The 15,277-nt window shown below is 44.3% G+C and overlaps 1 protein-coding gene across 1 annotated transcript in view; it reads right to left on the reverse strand.

The window, feature by feature from the left end:
* The window catches only part of LOC106593269 (plasma membrane calcium-transporting ATPase 2), a 335,713-nt gene that overhangs the window by 122,608 nt on the left and 197,828 nt on the right, over window positions 1-15,277 (reverse strand). The window contains exons 11-14 of the mRNA XM_082959776.1: window positions 12,874-13,006; window positions 12,605-12,714; window positions 10,892-11,026; window positions 238-344 (exon numbers count right to left, since the gene is read on the reverse strand). Of these exons, the coding sequence (XP_082815902.1) occupies window positions 238-344; window positions 10,892-11,026; window positions 12,605-12,714; window positions 12,874-13,006 (485 nt within the window). The remainder of the gene's footprint in view (window positions 1-237; window positions 345-10,891; window positions 11,027-12,604; window positions 12,715-12,873; window positions 13,007-15,277) is intronic.

Genomic DNA, 15,277 nt, shown 5'->3' on the forward strand with positions numbered 1-15,277 from the left:
TTATTTCATTTTTGTTTAATATCTCTTTCACTTGCTTTGGCAATGTAGACATATGTTTTCCATACCAATAAAGCCCTTAAATTTAATTTAATTTAATTGAGAGAGATATTAGTAGAATTAGTGATATTGTTAAGAAGTACAGTGTACATTTCATTGGTTTTGTTTCTACATCCCTCCCTCTCCTCCCCCCTCTTCCTCCTCTCCCCACCCCTCTTCCCCCTCCTCCTCCTCCCTCACTTCTTCAGTAGTATCTCAGAAGCTCCTTTACTGTACAGTCTGAAGGATCCGTCTCGTTGCTGGACCACCGTGGACATGGACTTACGCACTGAGTTAAAGGTATACACCTAGAGGAGGGAGAGAGGAAGGGAGAGAGAGAGAGAGAGAGAGAGAGAGAGAGAGAGAGAGAGAGAGAGAGAGAGAAAGTTCACTGAGACAGTGTGACGCACTTTACATATTATATAGTGACATCTACAGTAGACTACTGTAACACTCCATCTAGACTACTGTAACACTCCATCTAGACTACTGTAACACTCAGTATAATGTATATATACAGTGCTTCGGAAAGTATTCAGACCACTTGACTTTTTCCACATTTTGTTACGTTACAGCCATGTTCTAAAATTGTTTCAATAGCTTTTTTCCCTCATCATTCTACACACAATACCCGATAACAACAAAGCAAAAACATTTTATTTTTTATTTTAGCAAATGTATTAAAAATGAAAAACTTAAATATCACTATTACATAAGTATTCAGACCCTTTACTCAGTACTTAGTTGAAGCACCTTTGGCAGTGATTACAAAATCGAGTCTTCTTGGGTATGACGCTACAAGCTTACACCTGTATTTGGGAAGTTTCTCCCCTTCTTCTCCGCAGATCTTCTCAAGCTCTGTCAGATTGGATGTGGATCGTCGCTGAACAACTATTTTCAGGTCTCTCCAGAGATGTTAGATCGGGTTCGACTCCGGGCACTGGCCGGGCCAATCAAGGACATTCAGAGACTTGTCCCGAAGCCACTCCTGCATTGTCTTGGCTTTGTGCTTAGGGTCGTGCACTATGCAGCTGGTGCACTATAGCTAAGGAAGTCTCAAGGTTTTGTCCACCTGAGGTCTGTCAGGTTGTATGAAAAAAAAGAAAAAAAAGAACAATAAATATTAAAAACATCCAACCTGACAGATCTTGAGAGGATCTGCAGAGAAGAAGGGGAGAAACTCCCCAAATTCAGGTGTGCCAAGCTTGTAGCGTCATACCCAAGAAGACTCGATTCTGTAATCACTGCAGTTTTACTAGCTTCTAACCAACTGTGCGATTTTGTTAGTTTTTTCACTTTGTTTGTAACTTATTTTTTTACGTATTTTGTACATAATGTTGCTGCTACCGTCTCTTATGACCAAAAATAACTTCTGGACATCAGAACAGCGATTACTCACCTCGAACTGGACAAAGATTTTTTCTTTAACGAGTCCGACGCGAAGGACATACTGCTTTTCCGGGAACAAGCCCAGATCCCTGTCATTTGCGTGAAGAAAAGACGGAGAAAAAGAGGGGCGGAGGTCGGGCTGCCTTCTGAGAGTTCGTAGGCGAGTGAGTCAACCTCCACTACCATCCGTTCTACTGGCCAACGTGCATTGTAAAACAAAATAGATGATATATGACTATCCTACCAACAGGACATTAAAAACTGTAATATCTTATGTTTCACTGGGTCGTGGCTGAACGACGACATGCATAATATAGGTAAGACGAGGTAAGACGAGGGGCGGGGTGTGTGTATATTTTTCAGGAACAGCTGGTGCGCGATGTCAAATATTAAAGAAGTCTCAAGGTATTGCTTGCCTGAGGTAGAATACCTCATGATAAGCTGTAGACCATACTATCTACCAAGAGAGTTCTGATCTAAATTATTCGTAACCATCTATTTACCACCACAGACCGATGCTGGTATTAAGGCCATAAGCAAACAAGAAAATGCTCATCCAGAAGCAACACTCCTAGTGGCCGGGGACTTTAATGCAGGCAATTTTAAATCTGTTTTACCTCATTTCTACCAGCATGTCACATGTGCAACCAGAGGGGGAAAAAAAACTCTAGACCACCTTTACTCCACACACAGAAACGCATACAAAGCTCTCCCTCGCCCTCCATTTGGCAAATCTGACCATAATTCTATCCTCCTGATTCCTGCTTACAAGCAAACACTAAAGCAGGAAGTACCAGAGACTCGCTCAATACGGAAGTGGTCAGATGACGCGGATGCTACGTTACAGGACTGTTTTTCTAGCACAGACTGGAATATGTTCCGGGATTCATCCAATGGCATTGAGGGGACGATGATGTCGTCCCCACAGTGACCGTACGTACATATCCCAACCAGAAGCCATGGATTACAGGCAACATCCGCACTGAGCTAAAGGCTAAAGCTGCCGCTTTCAAGGAGCGGGGCGCTTATAAGAAATCCTGCTACGCCCTCAGACAAACCATCAAACAATCAAAGCGTCAAGACAGGATTAAGATTGAATCCTACTACACCGGCTCTGATGCTCGTCGGATGTGCCAGGGCTTGAAAAGTATTACGGACTACAAAGGGAAACCCAGCCACGAGCTGCCAAGTGACGTGAGCCTACCAGATGAGCTAAATGCCTTTTATAATTGCTTCGATGCAAGCATCACTGAAGCATGCATGAGAGCATTAGCTGTTCTGGATGACTGAGTGATAACACTCACGGTAGCTGATTTGAGCAAGACCTTTAAACAGGTCAACATTCAGAAAGCAGCAGGGCCAGACGGATTACCAGGACATGTACTCAAAGCATGCACGGACCAACTGGCAAGTGTCTTCACTGACATTTTCAAACTCTCCCTGACCGAGTCTGTAATACCTACATGTTTCAAGCAGACCACCATAGTCCCTGTGCCCAAGGAAGCGAAGGTAACCTGCCTAAATGATTACCGCCCCATAGCACTCACGTCGGTAGCCATGAAGTGCTATGAAAGGCTGGTCATGGCTCACATCAACAGCATAATCCCAGATACCGTAGACCCACTCCAATTCGCATACCGCCCCAACAGATCCACAGATGTTGCAATCTCAATTTCACTCCACACTGCCCTTTCTCATCTGGACAAAAGGAACACCTATGTGAGAATACTGTTCATTGACTACAGCAAAGCGTTCAACACCATAGTGCCCACAAAGCTCATCATTAAGCTAGGAAGCCTGGGACTAAACACCTCCCTCTGCAACTGGATCCTGGACTTCCTGACGGGCTGCCCCCAGGTGGTAAGGGTAGGTAACAACACATCCACCACGCTGATCCTCAACACAGGGGCCCCTCAGGTGTCTGTGCTTAGTCCAAACACGACTCCAACACCATTATAAGTTTGCTGACGACACAACAGCGGTAGGCCTGATCACCGACAACCATGAGACAGCCTATAGGGAGGAGGTCAGAGACCTGGCAGTGTGGTGCCAGGACAACAACCTCTTCCTCAATGTGAGCAAAACAAAGGAGGTGATCGTGGACTACAGGAAAAGGCAGGCCGAACAGTCCCCGTTTAACATCAACGGGGCTGTAGTGGAGCGGGTCGAGAGTTTCAAGTTCCTTGGTGTTCACATCACCAACAAAGTATCATGGCTGTGAAGAGGGCATGACAACACCTTCTCCCCCTCAGGAGACTGAAAATATTTGGCATGGGACCCCAGATCCTCAAAAAGTTATACAGCTGCAACATCGAGAGCATCCTGACCGGTTGCATAACCGCCTGGTATGGCAACTGCTCGGCATCTGACCGTAAGGCGCTACAGAGGGTAGTGCGTACGGCCCAGTACATCACTGGGGCCAAGCTTCCTGCCATCCAGGACCTATACAAACAACATCAGGAGGGCTAGCTCGGAACACTTGAAAATAGATTTAAAAGAACTGATTTTAGCATTAAAAGACTCCAAAAAACGGGCAATAATTTCAGGTCCAATACCATCGTTGGGCCGCGGATGTGAAAGATTCAGCAGACTGCTGGTATTACACATCTGGCTAAAAGACTACTGTAGCTCTGCTGGAGTCACTTTTATTGATAACTTTGGAAACAGAAGATACTCTACAGGAATGACGGAGTCCATCCAAATCATCTTGGCTCCTGGACTCTGTCCACGCATTTCAAGGCTGCGTTGAAACAATGACTGGTATGATGATCCAGGACCAGCTCAGTTAGTCCCTACCATTGTGACAATGAGTCGTCATAGTGGTGCATCAAATGTACATGATCTTAGGGGCATTGGCAAAACACAATGTAAGTAATTTAATTGAATTTATGTACCCTTAATTGCACTGAATACATCTGTTTATCCTACAGCTATTGTAAGCAGTAATCATGAGCGTATAAACCAGAGTTACACTGTTAGCACTGAGGCTGTGTGCAATAGTAGGAAGACCACTGTAAGCACTGAGGCGGTGTGCCCTAGTAGGAAGACCACTTTATGCAGCTCACCCTGCACTATCAGCTCCAATGTAAATAACATGAGTAAGTCTACCTCTGATAAGCTTCCCAGTAAAGCATTAAAAACAATCAAGCAACCCAGAAAAGTGCTAAGAATAACCCATATTAACATATGTAGCCTGAGAAACAAGGTCCATGAAGTCAGTAACTTCCATGTAACATATTCTGACTATCTCTGAAACTCACTTAGATAATACCTTTGATGATTCAGTGGTAGCAATGCATGGTTATAACATCTACAGAAAAGACAGGAATGCCAACGGAGGCGGTGTTGTGGTCTATATTCAGAACCACATTGCTCTAAAGCTTAGAGATGATCTAATGTTAAGCACTGTTGAAGTAATATGGCAACAGGTTCATCTGCCTCACCTAAAGCCCATTCTGGTGGTAAACTGCTATAGACCACCAAGTGCTAACAGTCAGCATCTGGATAACATGTGTGAAATGCTTGATAATGTATGTGATATCAACAGAGAGGTATATTTTCTGGGTGATTTAAATATTGACTGTCTTTCATCAAGCTGCCCACTAAAGAGAAAACGTCATCCTGTAACCGGTGCCTACAACCTGGTTCAGGTTATCAGTCAACCTACCAGGGTATTTACAACCAGCACAGGAATTAAATCATCAACATGTAATGATCACATTTTTACTAACGCTGCAGATATTTGCTTTAAAGCAGTATCCAAATCCATAATGTAGTGATCACAATATAGTAGCCATATCTATGAAAACCAAAGTTCGAAAGGCTGGGGCTAATATAGTGTATAAGAGGTCATACAATAAGTTTTGTAGTGATTCATATGTTGATGTTGTAAATAATATTTGCTGGTCTGTGGTGTGTAATGAGGAGCAACCAGATGCTGCACTGGACACATTTATGAAACTACAAATTCCAGTTACTAATAAGCACACTCCCATTAAGAACATGATTGTAAAAACGCTTAAATCCCGGTGGATTGATGAGGAATTGAAAAATTGTATGGTTGAGAGGGATGAGGCAAAAGGAATGTCAGATAAGTCTGGCAGCTGTTTGGCAAACATACTGCAAATTAAGAAATAATGTGAGTAAACTAAATAAAAATAAACTACACAATAAACTATACTATGAAACAAAAATAAATTATATAAAGAATGATAGTAAAAAGCTTTGGGGCACCTTAAATGAAATTTTGGGAAAAAAAGCCAACTCGGCTCCTTCACTTATTGAATCAGATGCCTCATTCATCACAAAACCCACTGATATTGCAAACTACTTAAATTACTTTTCATTGGCAAGATTAGCAAATTTAGGCATGATATGCCAGCAACGAACGCTGACACTGCACATCCAAATATACCTGACCAAATGATGAAAGACAAGAATTGTACTTTTGAATTCCATAAAGTCAGTGTGGAAGAGGTGAAAAAATTATTGCTGTCTATCAACAATGACAAGCCACCGGGGTCTGACAATCTGGATGGAAAATGACTGAGGATAATTGCAAATGATATTGCCACTCCTATTTGCCATATCTTCAATTTAAGCCTACAAGAGAGTGTGTGCCCTCAGGCCTGGAGGGAAGCTAAAGTCATTCCGGTACCCAAGAATAGTAAAGCCCCCTTTATTGGCTCGAATAGCTGACCAATCAGCCTGTTACCAACCCTTAGTAAACTTCTGGAAAAAATTGTGTTTGACCAGATACAATGCTATTTTACAGTAAACAAATTGATAACAGAATTTCAGCATGATTATAGGGAAGGACACTCAACAAGCACAGCACTTACACAAATTACTGATGAATGGCTGAGAGAAATTGATGATAAAATGATTGTGGGGGCTGTCTTGTTAGACTTTAGTGCAGCTTTTGACATTATTGATCATAGTCTGCTGCTGGAAAAACATGTGTTATGGCTTTACACCCCTTGCTATTTTGTGGATAAAGAGTTACTTGTCTAACAGAACACAGAGGGTGTTCTTTAATGGAAGCATCTCAAGTATAATCCAGTTAGAATCAGGAATTCCCCAGGGTAGCTGTTTAGGCCCCTTGCTTTTTTACATTTTTACTAACAACATGCCACTGACTTTGAGTAAAGCCAGAATTTCTATGTATGCGGATGACTCAACACTATACATGTCAGCTACTACAGCGACTGAAATGACTGCAACACTTAACAAAGAGGTGCAGTTAGTTTCAGAGTGGATGGCAAGGAATAAGTTAGCCCTAAATATTTCTAAAACTAAAAGCATTGTATTTGGAATAAAACACTCACTAAACCTCAACTAAATCTCATAATAAATAATGTGTAAATTGAGCAAGTTGAGATGACTAAACTGCTTGGAGTAACACTAGATTGTGAACTGTCATGGTCAAAACATATTGATGCTGTAGTAGCTAAGATAGGGAGAAGTCTGTCTATAATAAAGCACTACTCTACCTTCTTAACAACACTATCAACAAGGCAGGTCCTACAGGCCCTAGTTTCTACCTTCTTAACAGCACTATCAACAAGGCAGGTCCTACAGGCCCTAGTTTCTACCTTCTTAACAACACTATCAACAAGGCAGGTCCTACAGGCCCTAGTTTCTACCTTCTAAAGAACACTATCAACAAGGCAGGTCCTCCAGGCCCTAGTTTTGTTGCACCTGGTCTAATGTTCAGTCATGTGGTCATGTGCCACAAAAAAGCACTGAGGAAAATTGCAATTGTCTCAGAACAGGGCAGCACGGCTGGCCCTTGGATGTACACAGAGAGCTAATAATATGCATGTCAATCTCTCCTGGCTGAAAGTGGAGGAGAGATTGACTTCATCACTACTTTTATTTATGAGAGGTATTGACATGTTGAATGTCTAAACTACTGGCACACAGCTCAGACACCCATGCATACCCCACAAGACATGCCACCAGAGGTCTCTTCACAGTCCCCAAGTCCAGAACAGACTATGGGAGGCATATAGTACTACATAGAGCCATGACTACATGGAACTCTAAGCCACATCAAGTAACTGACGCAAGCAGTAAAACAAGATTTTAAAAAACAGATTAAAAAAACACCTTATGGAACAGCGGGGACTGTGAAGCAACACGCACACGCACACGCACACACACACACATGATAACATACACACAGATTTAGTACTGTAGATATGTGGTGGTGGTGGAGTAGGGGCCTGAGGGCACACAGTGCATTGTGAAATCGGTGAATGTATTGTAATGTTTTAAAATTGTATAAACTGCCTTCATTTTGCTGGACCCCAGGAAGAGTAGCTGCTGCCTTGGCAGGAACTAATGGGGATCCATAATAAACCCCAGGAAGAGTAGCTGCTGCTAATGGGGATCCATAATAAATACAAATACTACCAAGCCATAAGACTGCTGAACAATTAATCAAATGGCCACCGGAATGCTGAACGTTGCTGCACAGCTATTTTCAGGTCTCTCCAGAAATGTTTGATCGGGTTCAAGTCTGGGCTCTGGCTGGGCCCCACAATTACATTCAGAGACTTGTCCCGAAGCTACTCCTGCGTTGTCTTGGCTGTGTGTTTAGGGTCGTTGTCCTGTTGGAAGGTGAACCTTCGCCCCAGTCTGAGGTCCTGAGTGCTCTGGAGCAGGTTTTCATCAAGGATCTCTCTGTACTTTGCTCCGTTCATCTTTACCTCGATCCTGACTAGTCTCCCTGTCCCTGCTGCTGAAAAACATCCCCACAGCATGATGCTGCCACCACCATGCTTCGGTGGGATGGGATGGTGCCGTAGGGATGGTGCCAGGTTTCCTCCAGACGTGACGCTTGGCATTCAAGCCGAAAAGTTCAATCTTGGTTTCATCAGACCAGAGAATCTTGTTTCTCATGGTCTGAGGGTCTTAAGGTGCCTTTTGGCAAACTCCAAGAGGCCTGTCATGTGCCTTTTACTGAGGACTGGCTTCCGTCTGGCCACTCTACCATAAAGGCCTGATTGGTGGAGTGCTGCAGAGATGGTTGTCCTTCTGGAAGGTTATCTCATCTCCACAGAGGAACTCTAGAGCTCTGTCAAAGTGAACGTTGGGTTCTTGGTCAACTCCCTGACCAAGGCCTTTCTCCCCCGATTGCTCAATTTGTCCTGGTGGTTCCAAACTTCTTCCATTTAAGAATGATGGAGGTCATTGTGTTCTTAGGGACTTTCAATGCTGCATAAATGTTTTGGAATTGTTTTTAGTACCCTTCCCCAGATATGTGCCCTGACACAATCCTGTCTCTGGGCTGTACGGACAATTCCTTCGACCTCATGGCTTGGTTTTTGCTCTGACATGCACTGTCAACTGCGGGACCTTATATAGACAGGTGTGTGCCTTTCCAAATCATGTCCAATCAATTGATTTTACCACATGTGGACTCCAATCAAGTTGTAGAAACATCTCAAGGATAATCAATGGAAACAGGAAGCACCTGAGGTCAATTGAGTCTCATAGCAAAGGATCTGAATACTATGTAAATAACGTATTTCTGTTTTTTAGTTTGAACACATTTGTTTTCGCTTTGTCATTATGGGGTATTGTGATGTCATTATGGGGTATTGTGATGTCATTATGGGGTGTTGTGATGTCATTATGGGGTGTTGTGTGTAGACTGCTGAGGAATAATTTTTATTCAATCCAATAAGAATAAGGCTGTAATGTAACAAATTGTGGAAAAAGTCAAAGGGCTCTGAATACTTTCTGAAGGCACTGTAGAGTAAGAGGATGTAATAACCTACCTTGTATAGTTGTTATCTTGTAATATAATAATATGTAATCTAACCTTATGTAGTTGTTAACTTGTAATATAATAACCTAATAACTGATGCAATAACTAACCTTATATAGTTATCTTGTAATATAATAACATAATAACTGATTAATAACTAACCTTATATAGTTGTTGTCTTGTAATATAATATCCTAATAACTGATTAATAATTAACCTTGTATAGTTGTTATCTTGTAATATAATATCCTAATAACTGATGTAATAACTAACCTTATATAGTTGTTATCTTGTAATATAATAACATAATAACTGATGTAATAACTAACCTTGTATAGTTGTTATCTTGTAATATAATAACCTAATAACTGATTAATAACTAACCTTGTATAGTTGTTAACTTATAATATAATAATATGTAATCTAACCTTGTAAAGTTATCTTGTCATATAATAACCTAATAACTGATGTAATAACTAACCTTGTATAGTTGTTATTTTGTAATATAATAACCTAATAACTGATGTAATAACTAACCTCGTATAGTTGTATAGAATTGAAATAGGTCCTGCCTCTTGCTAAATAGTAGAAATCAGATTATTCTGTCGACGTTCCTACCGGTCCTAGACTACGGCGACAACATCGATATGAAAGCAGCTGCCGCTTGATTACAGCAGTCAGATGTAGTTTATCATAACACACTGCGCTTTATTACGGGCAACAGTTTTAGTACTCATCACTGCATTCTCTACCAGACAGTTGGTTGGCCCTCTGTGATGTCATCACTGCATTCTCTACCAGACAGTTGGTTGGCCCTCTGTGATGTCATCACTGCATTCTCTAGCAGACAGTTGGTTGGCCCTCTGTGATGTCATCACTACATTCTCTACCAGACAGTTGGTTGGCCCTCTGTGATGTCATCACTACATTCTCTACCAGACAGTTGGTTGGCCCTCTGTGATGTCATCACTACATTCTCTACCAGACAGTTGGTTGGCCCTCTGTGATGTCATCACTACATTCTCTACCAGACAGTTGGTTAGCCCTCTGTGATGTCATCACTACATTCTCTAGCAGACAGTTGGTTGGCCCTCTGTGATGTCATCACTGCATTCTCTAGCAGACAGTTGGTTGGCCCTCTGTGATGTCATCACTACATTCTCTACCAGACAGTTGGTTGGCCCTCTGTGATGTCATCACTACATTCTCTACCAGACAGTTGGTTGGCCCTCTGATGTCCCGTACGATGATATGTTGATATGTTTTCATTTATAAAGCCCTTTTTATAAAACATCCCACTGTACCTAACATCATCACTAAACTTTAGACATAGGGGTTACCACACCTGGTCTCAGGGACGGACTCTACTGAGTTAGGTAAATCAGCTTTTAGTTTTCTTGCAGCTTACGGAACAGTCTTCAAAATGTTCTTAAATGTGATGTTTTGGTGCCTTTAAGGTAATTCAAAAAGGTGATTAGAGGACCTTATTACTGATGAATGTGTTTGTTTTTCATGACCTTGTTTTCTTTCTGCTTGCATTTTGGATTTATATTCATGTGTTTATTTTCTGTAATTGATGTAATTCAGGGCTCATCCGTAAAAGAGACCTTGGTCTCAGTATGACTACCTGATAAAATAACAGTTAAACAGTTATTAGATGATAATAACGTTAGGTGTATTTAAACTAACCTTGAATAGCTGTTCCTCGGGGACCCGGTCTCGGACAGCACTGTAGTCTTGCTCTAGGTCCAGAACGAAGCCAAGCAGTCCACACTCAGTCTTGTTCCCCACCTGCTTAGCTAGACCCCCCTCCTGGTCTGCAGGCTGGGGGGGGGGGGTGGTAAACATGTATTATTAGTATTGACCAACAAATACTGTCGGTCTGTCAGTCCCAGTGTTGGTGTCAGTCAAATACTGTCCACTTCGTCTGTCAGTCCCAGTGCTGGTGTCAGTCTCTTGTCTCTGTCTCGGTCAGTGTCTGTGTTGGTGTCAGTGTCTTGTCTCTGTCTCTGTCTCTCAGTCTCAGTGTTTGTGTCAGTCTCTTGTCTATTTCGCTGTCTCTGTCTTTCTGTCTCAGTGTTTGTCAGTCTCTTGTCTATATCTCTGTCCCAGTGTTTGTGTCAGTGTCTTTTCTATATCTCTGTCTCTCTGTCTCAGTGTTTGTCAGTGTCTTGTCTATATCTCTGTCCCAGTGTTTGTGTCAGTGTCTTGTCTATATCTCTGTCTCTCTGTCTCAGTGTTTGTCAGTCTCTTGTCTATATCTCTGTCCCAGTGTTTGTGTCAGTGTCTTGTCTATATCTCTGTCTCTCTGTCTCAGTGTTTGTCAGTGTCTTGTCTATATCTCTGTCCCAGTGTTTGTGTCAGTGTCTTGTCTATATCTCTGTCTCTCTGTCTCAGTGTTTGTCAGTGTCTTGTCTATGTCTCTCAGTCTCAGTGTTGGTGTCAGTCTTGTGTCTATATCTCAGTCCCAGTGTTGGTGTCAGTCTCTTGTCTATATCTCTGTCTCTCAGTCTCAGTGTTGGTGTCAGTCTCTTGTCTATGTCTCCGTCTATCAGTCCCTGTGTTGGTGTCGGTCTCTTGTCTATATCTCTGCCTGTCAGTCTCAGTGTTGGTGTCAGTCTCTTGTCTATATCTCCGTCTCTCAGTCTCAGTGTTGGTGTCAGTCTCTTGTCTATATCTCCGTCTCTCAGTCTCAGTGTTGGTGTCAGTGTCTTGTCTATATCTCCGTCTCTCAGTCTCAGTGTTGGTGTCAGTGTCTTGTCTATATCTCCGTCTCTCAGTCTCAGTGTTTGTGTCAGTCTCTTGTCTATATCTCTGTCTCTCAGTCTCAGTGTTTGTGTCAGTCTCTTGTCTATGTCTCTGTCAGTCCCAGTGTTGGTGTCAGTGTCTTGTCTATATCTCCGTCTCTCAGTCTCAGTGTTTGTGTCAGTCTCTTGTCTATATCTCTGTCTCTCAGTCTCAGTGTTTGTGTCAGTCTCTTGTCTATGTCTCTGTCAGTCCCAGTGTTGGTGTCAGTGTCTTGTCTATATCTTCGTCTCTCAGTGTCAGTGTTTGTGTCAGTCTCTTGTCTATATCTCTGTCTCTCAGTCTCAGTGTTTGTGTCAGTCTCTTGTCTATGTCTCTGTCAGTCCCAGTGTTGGTGTCAGTGTCTTGTCTATATCTTCGTCTCTCAGTGTCAGTGTTTGTGTCAGTCTTGTGTCTATATCTCTGTCTCTCAATCCCAGTGTTTGTGTCAGTCTCTTGTCTATGTCTCTGTCAGTGCCAGTGTTGGTGTCAGTCTTGTGTCTCTATCTCTGTCTCTCAGTCCCAGTGTTGGGTCAGTCTTGTCTCCATCTCTGTCTCTCAGTCCCAGTGTTGGTGTCAGTCTCCCCCCATCCCTTCCACCCCCGTCCCTCTCTGCACCATGATCTTGGATGTGTAGGCGCTGTTGATAGCGATGGCGTTGACCAGTAGTTCTAGAGTCTTGGGGTTGACCTGCTCTGGTTCCGGAACTGACCGGTGGTGCTGGTCACCTACAAACACACAAGACACACTTTACTACTGGGACACTGTGTGTGTGTGCGCGCGCGCGCGCGTGTGTGTGTGCGTGCATGCGTGTGCGTGTGCCTGCGTGCGCATGCGTGCGTGTGCCTACGTGCGCGCGTGTGCGTGCGCGTGCGTGTGTGCGTTACCTAGGAAGGTCTGTACGACAGTCATGCGGTTGGTGGTCAGAGTGCCAGTCTTGTCGGAGCAGATGGCCGTAGCGTTACCCATCGTCTCACACGCATCCAGGTGACGCACCAGGTTGTTATCCTTCATCATTTTCTACAGGAGGAGGAGGAGGAGGAGGAACACCTGCCCACTAGGGTTAGCTAAAATGGTAAAACTACCACTTGGGTCAACAGCTCTGAGCAACAGACCAAACACCTTAGAAATAAATATAACTTTTTTTAGTACAATCGTAACATCTTAAAGTTAGACAGATCAATCTAAGTAAAATCATTTTTAAAAACACTACCGGTTTAAAAAAAATGAATGGAAGTATTAAGGTAGATTTGTTCCTACCCAAAAAAACGGGTTAAATATGTGTAAAAATGAAACTGTTTCATAAGTTTTCTTATACCTTCTAGATATAGGACAAACACTTCCAAACCTTGTTTCTTATGATTATGATTTTGTTTTATACCTAAAGGGGTCCTACAAGTCTAAATCAAAAAGCTAAATGATTCATAGTATGACCATCTTCAAAACAATCCCATACGTCACCTTAGACCCCCCCAACGTCACCTTAGAACCCCCCTCAACGTCACCTCAGACCCCCCCTCAACGTCACCTCAGACCCCCCCTCAACGTCACCTTAGACCCCCCCTCAACGTCACCTTAGACCCCCCCCTCAACGTCACCTCAGACCCCCCCCAACGTCACCTTAGACCCCCCCCCAACGTCACCTTAGACCCCCCCCTCAACGTCACCTTTGACCCCCCCTCAACGTCACCTTTGACCCCCCCTCAACGTCACCTCAGACCCCCCCTCAACGTCGCCTTAGACCCCCCCTCAACGTCACCTTAGACCCCCCCCTCAACGTCACCTCAGACCCCTCCCCAACGTCACCTTAGACCCCCCCTCAACGTCGCCTTAGACACCCCCCTCAACGTCACCTTAGACCCCCCCTCAACGTCACCTCAGACCCCTCCCCAACGTCACCTTAGACCCCCCCTCAACGTCGCCTTAGACCCCCCCTCAACGTCACCTTTGACCCCCCCTCAACGTCACCTCAGACCCCCCCTCAACGTCACCTTAGACCCCCCCCTCAACGTCACCTCAGACCCCCCCCAACGTCACCTTAGACCCCCCCCAACGTCACCTTAGACCCCCCCCTCAACGTCGCCTCAGACCCCCCCTCTCAACGTCACCTTAGACCCCCCCTCTCAACGTCGCCTCAGACCCCCCCTCTCAACGTCGCCTCAGACCCCCCTCTCAACGTCGCCTCAGACCCCCCCTCAACGTCACCTCAGACCCCCCTCAACATCAACTTTGACCCCCTCTCAACGTCACCTTAGACCCCCCCCTCAACGTCACCTCAGACCCCCCCCCTCAACGTCACCTTTGACCCCCTCTCAACGTCACCTTATACCCCCCCTCAACATCACCTTAGACCCCTCCCTCAACGTCGCCTCAGACCCCCTCTCAACGTCGCCTCAGACCCCCCCTCTCAACGTCGCCTCAGACCCCCCATCTCAACGTCGCCTCAGACCCCCCCTCTCAACGTCGCCTCAGACCCCCCCTCAACGTCGCCTCAGACCCCCCCTCTCAACGTCACCTCAGACCCCCCCCTCAACGTCACCTTAGACCCCCCCTCAACGTCACCTTAGACCCCCCCTCAACATTGCCTCAGACCCCCCCTCAACGTCACCTCAGACCCCCCCCTCAACGTCACCTTTGACCCCCCCTCAACGTCACCTTAGACCCCCCCTCAACGTCACCTTTGACCCCGCTCAACGTCACCTTAGACCCCCCCTCTCAACGTCACCTCAGACCCCCCCTCAACGTCACCTTAGACCCCCCCCCTCAACGTCACCACCTTCTCCAAGACAGCATGGCCACAAAATGGTTGCTGACAGAAATAATCCAACAGCATCGACACCGCACAGCCTACACACCATACGTCCAATTCACAGAGGGCCGAGTGTCTGCCTTTGTTTTGCTCCTCTTTTCTACTTGATTGATTAAGGTCACTAATTCATGTATTGTATTATTGGTTGTCTGATATCTGGGTATGTATTATTGGTTGTCTGATATCTGGGTATGTATTATTGGTTGTCTGATATCTGGGTACGTATTATTGGTTGTCTGATATCTGGGTATGTATTATTGGTTGTTGTCACGTTCGCTGGAATAAATGTCAGACCAAGGCGCAGCGAATGTTGAGTTCCACATTATTTATTAGAAAGTGAAACTAAGCAAAGACAAAAACAAATAAACTAACAACGAACCGTGACTACAGAGATGCTACGTGCACTAACTCAAAACAATATCCCATAACACACAGGTGGAAAAATTCTACTTAAGTATGATCCCCAATTAGAGACAACGATA

The sequence above is a fragment of the Salmo salar genome, chromosome 13 (genome assembly GCF_965601325.2).
Source record: "Salmo salar chromosome 13, fSalSal1, whole genome shotgun sequence".
Lineage (NCBI taxonomy): Eukaryota > Metazoa > Chordata > Actinopteri > Salmoniformes > Salmonidae > Salmo > Salmo salar.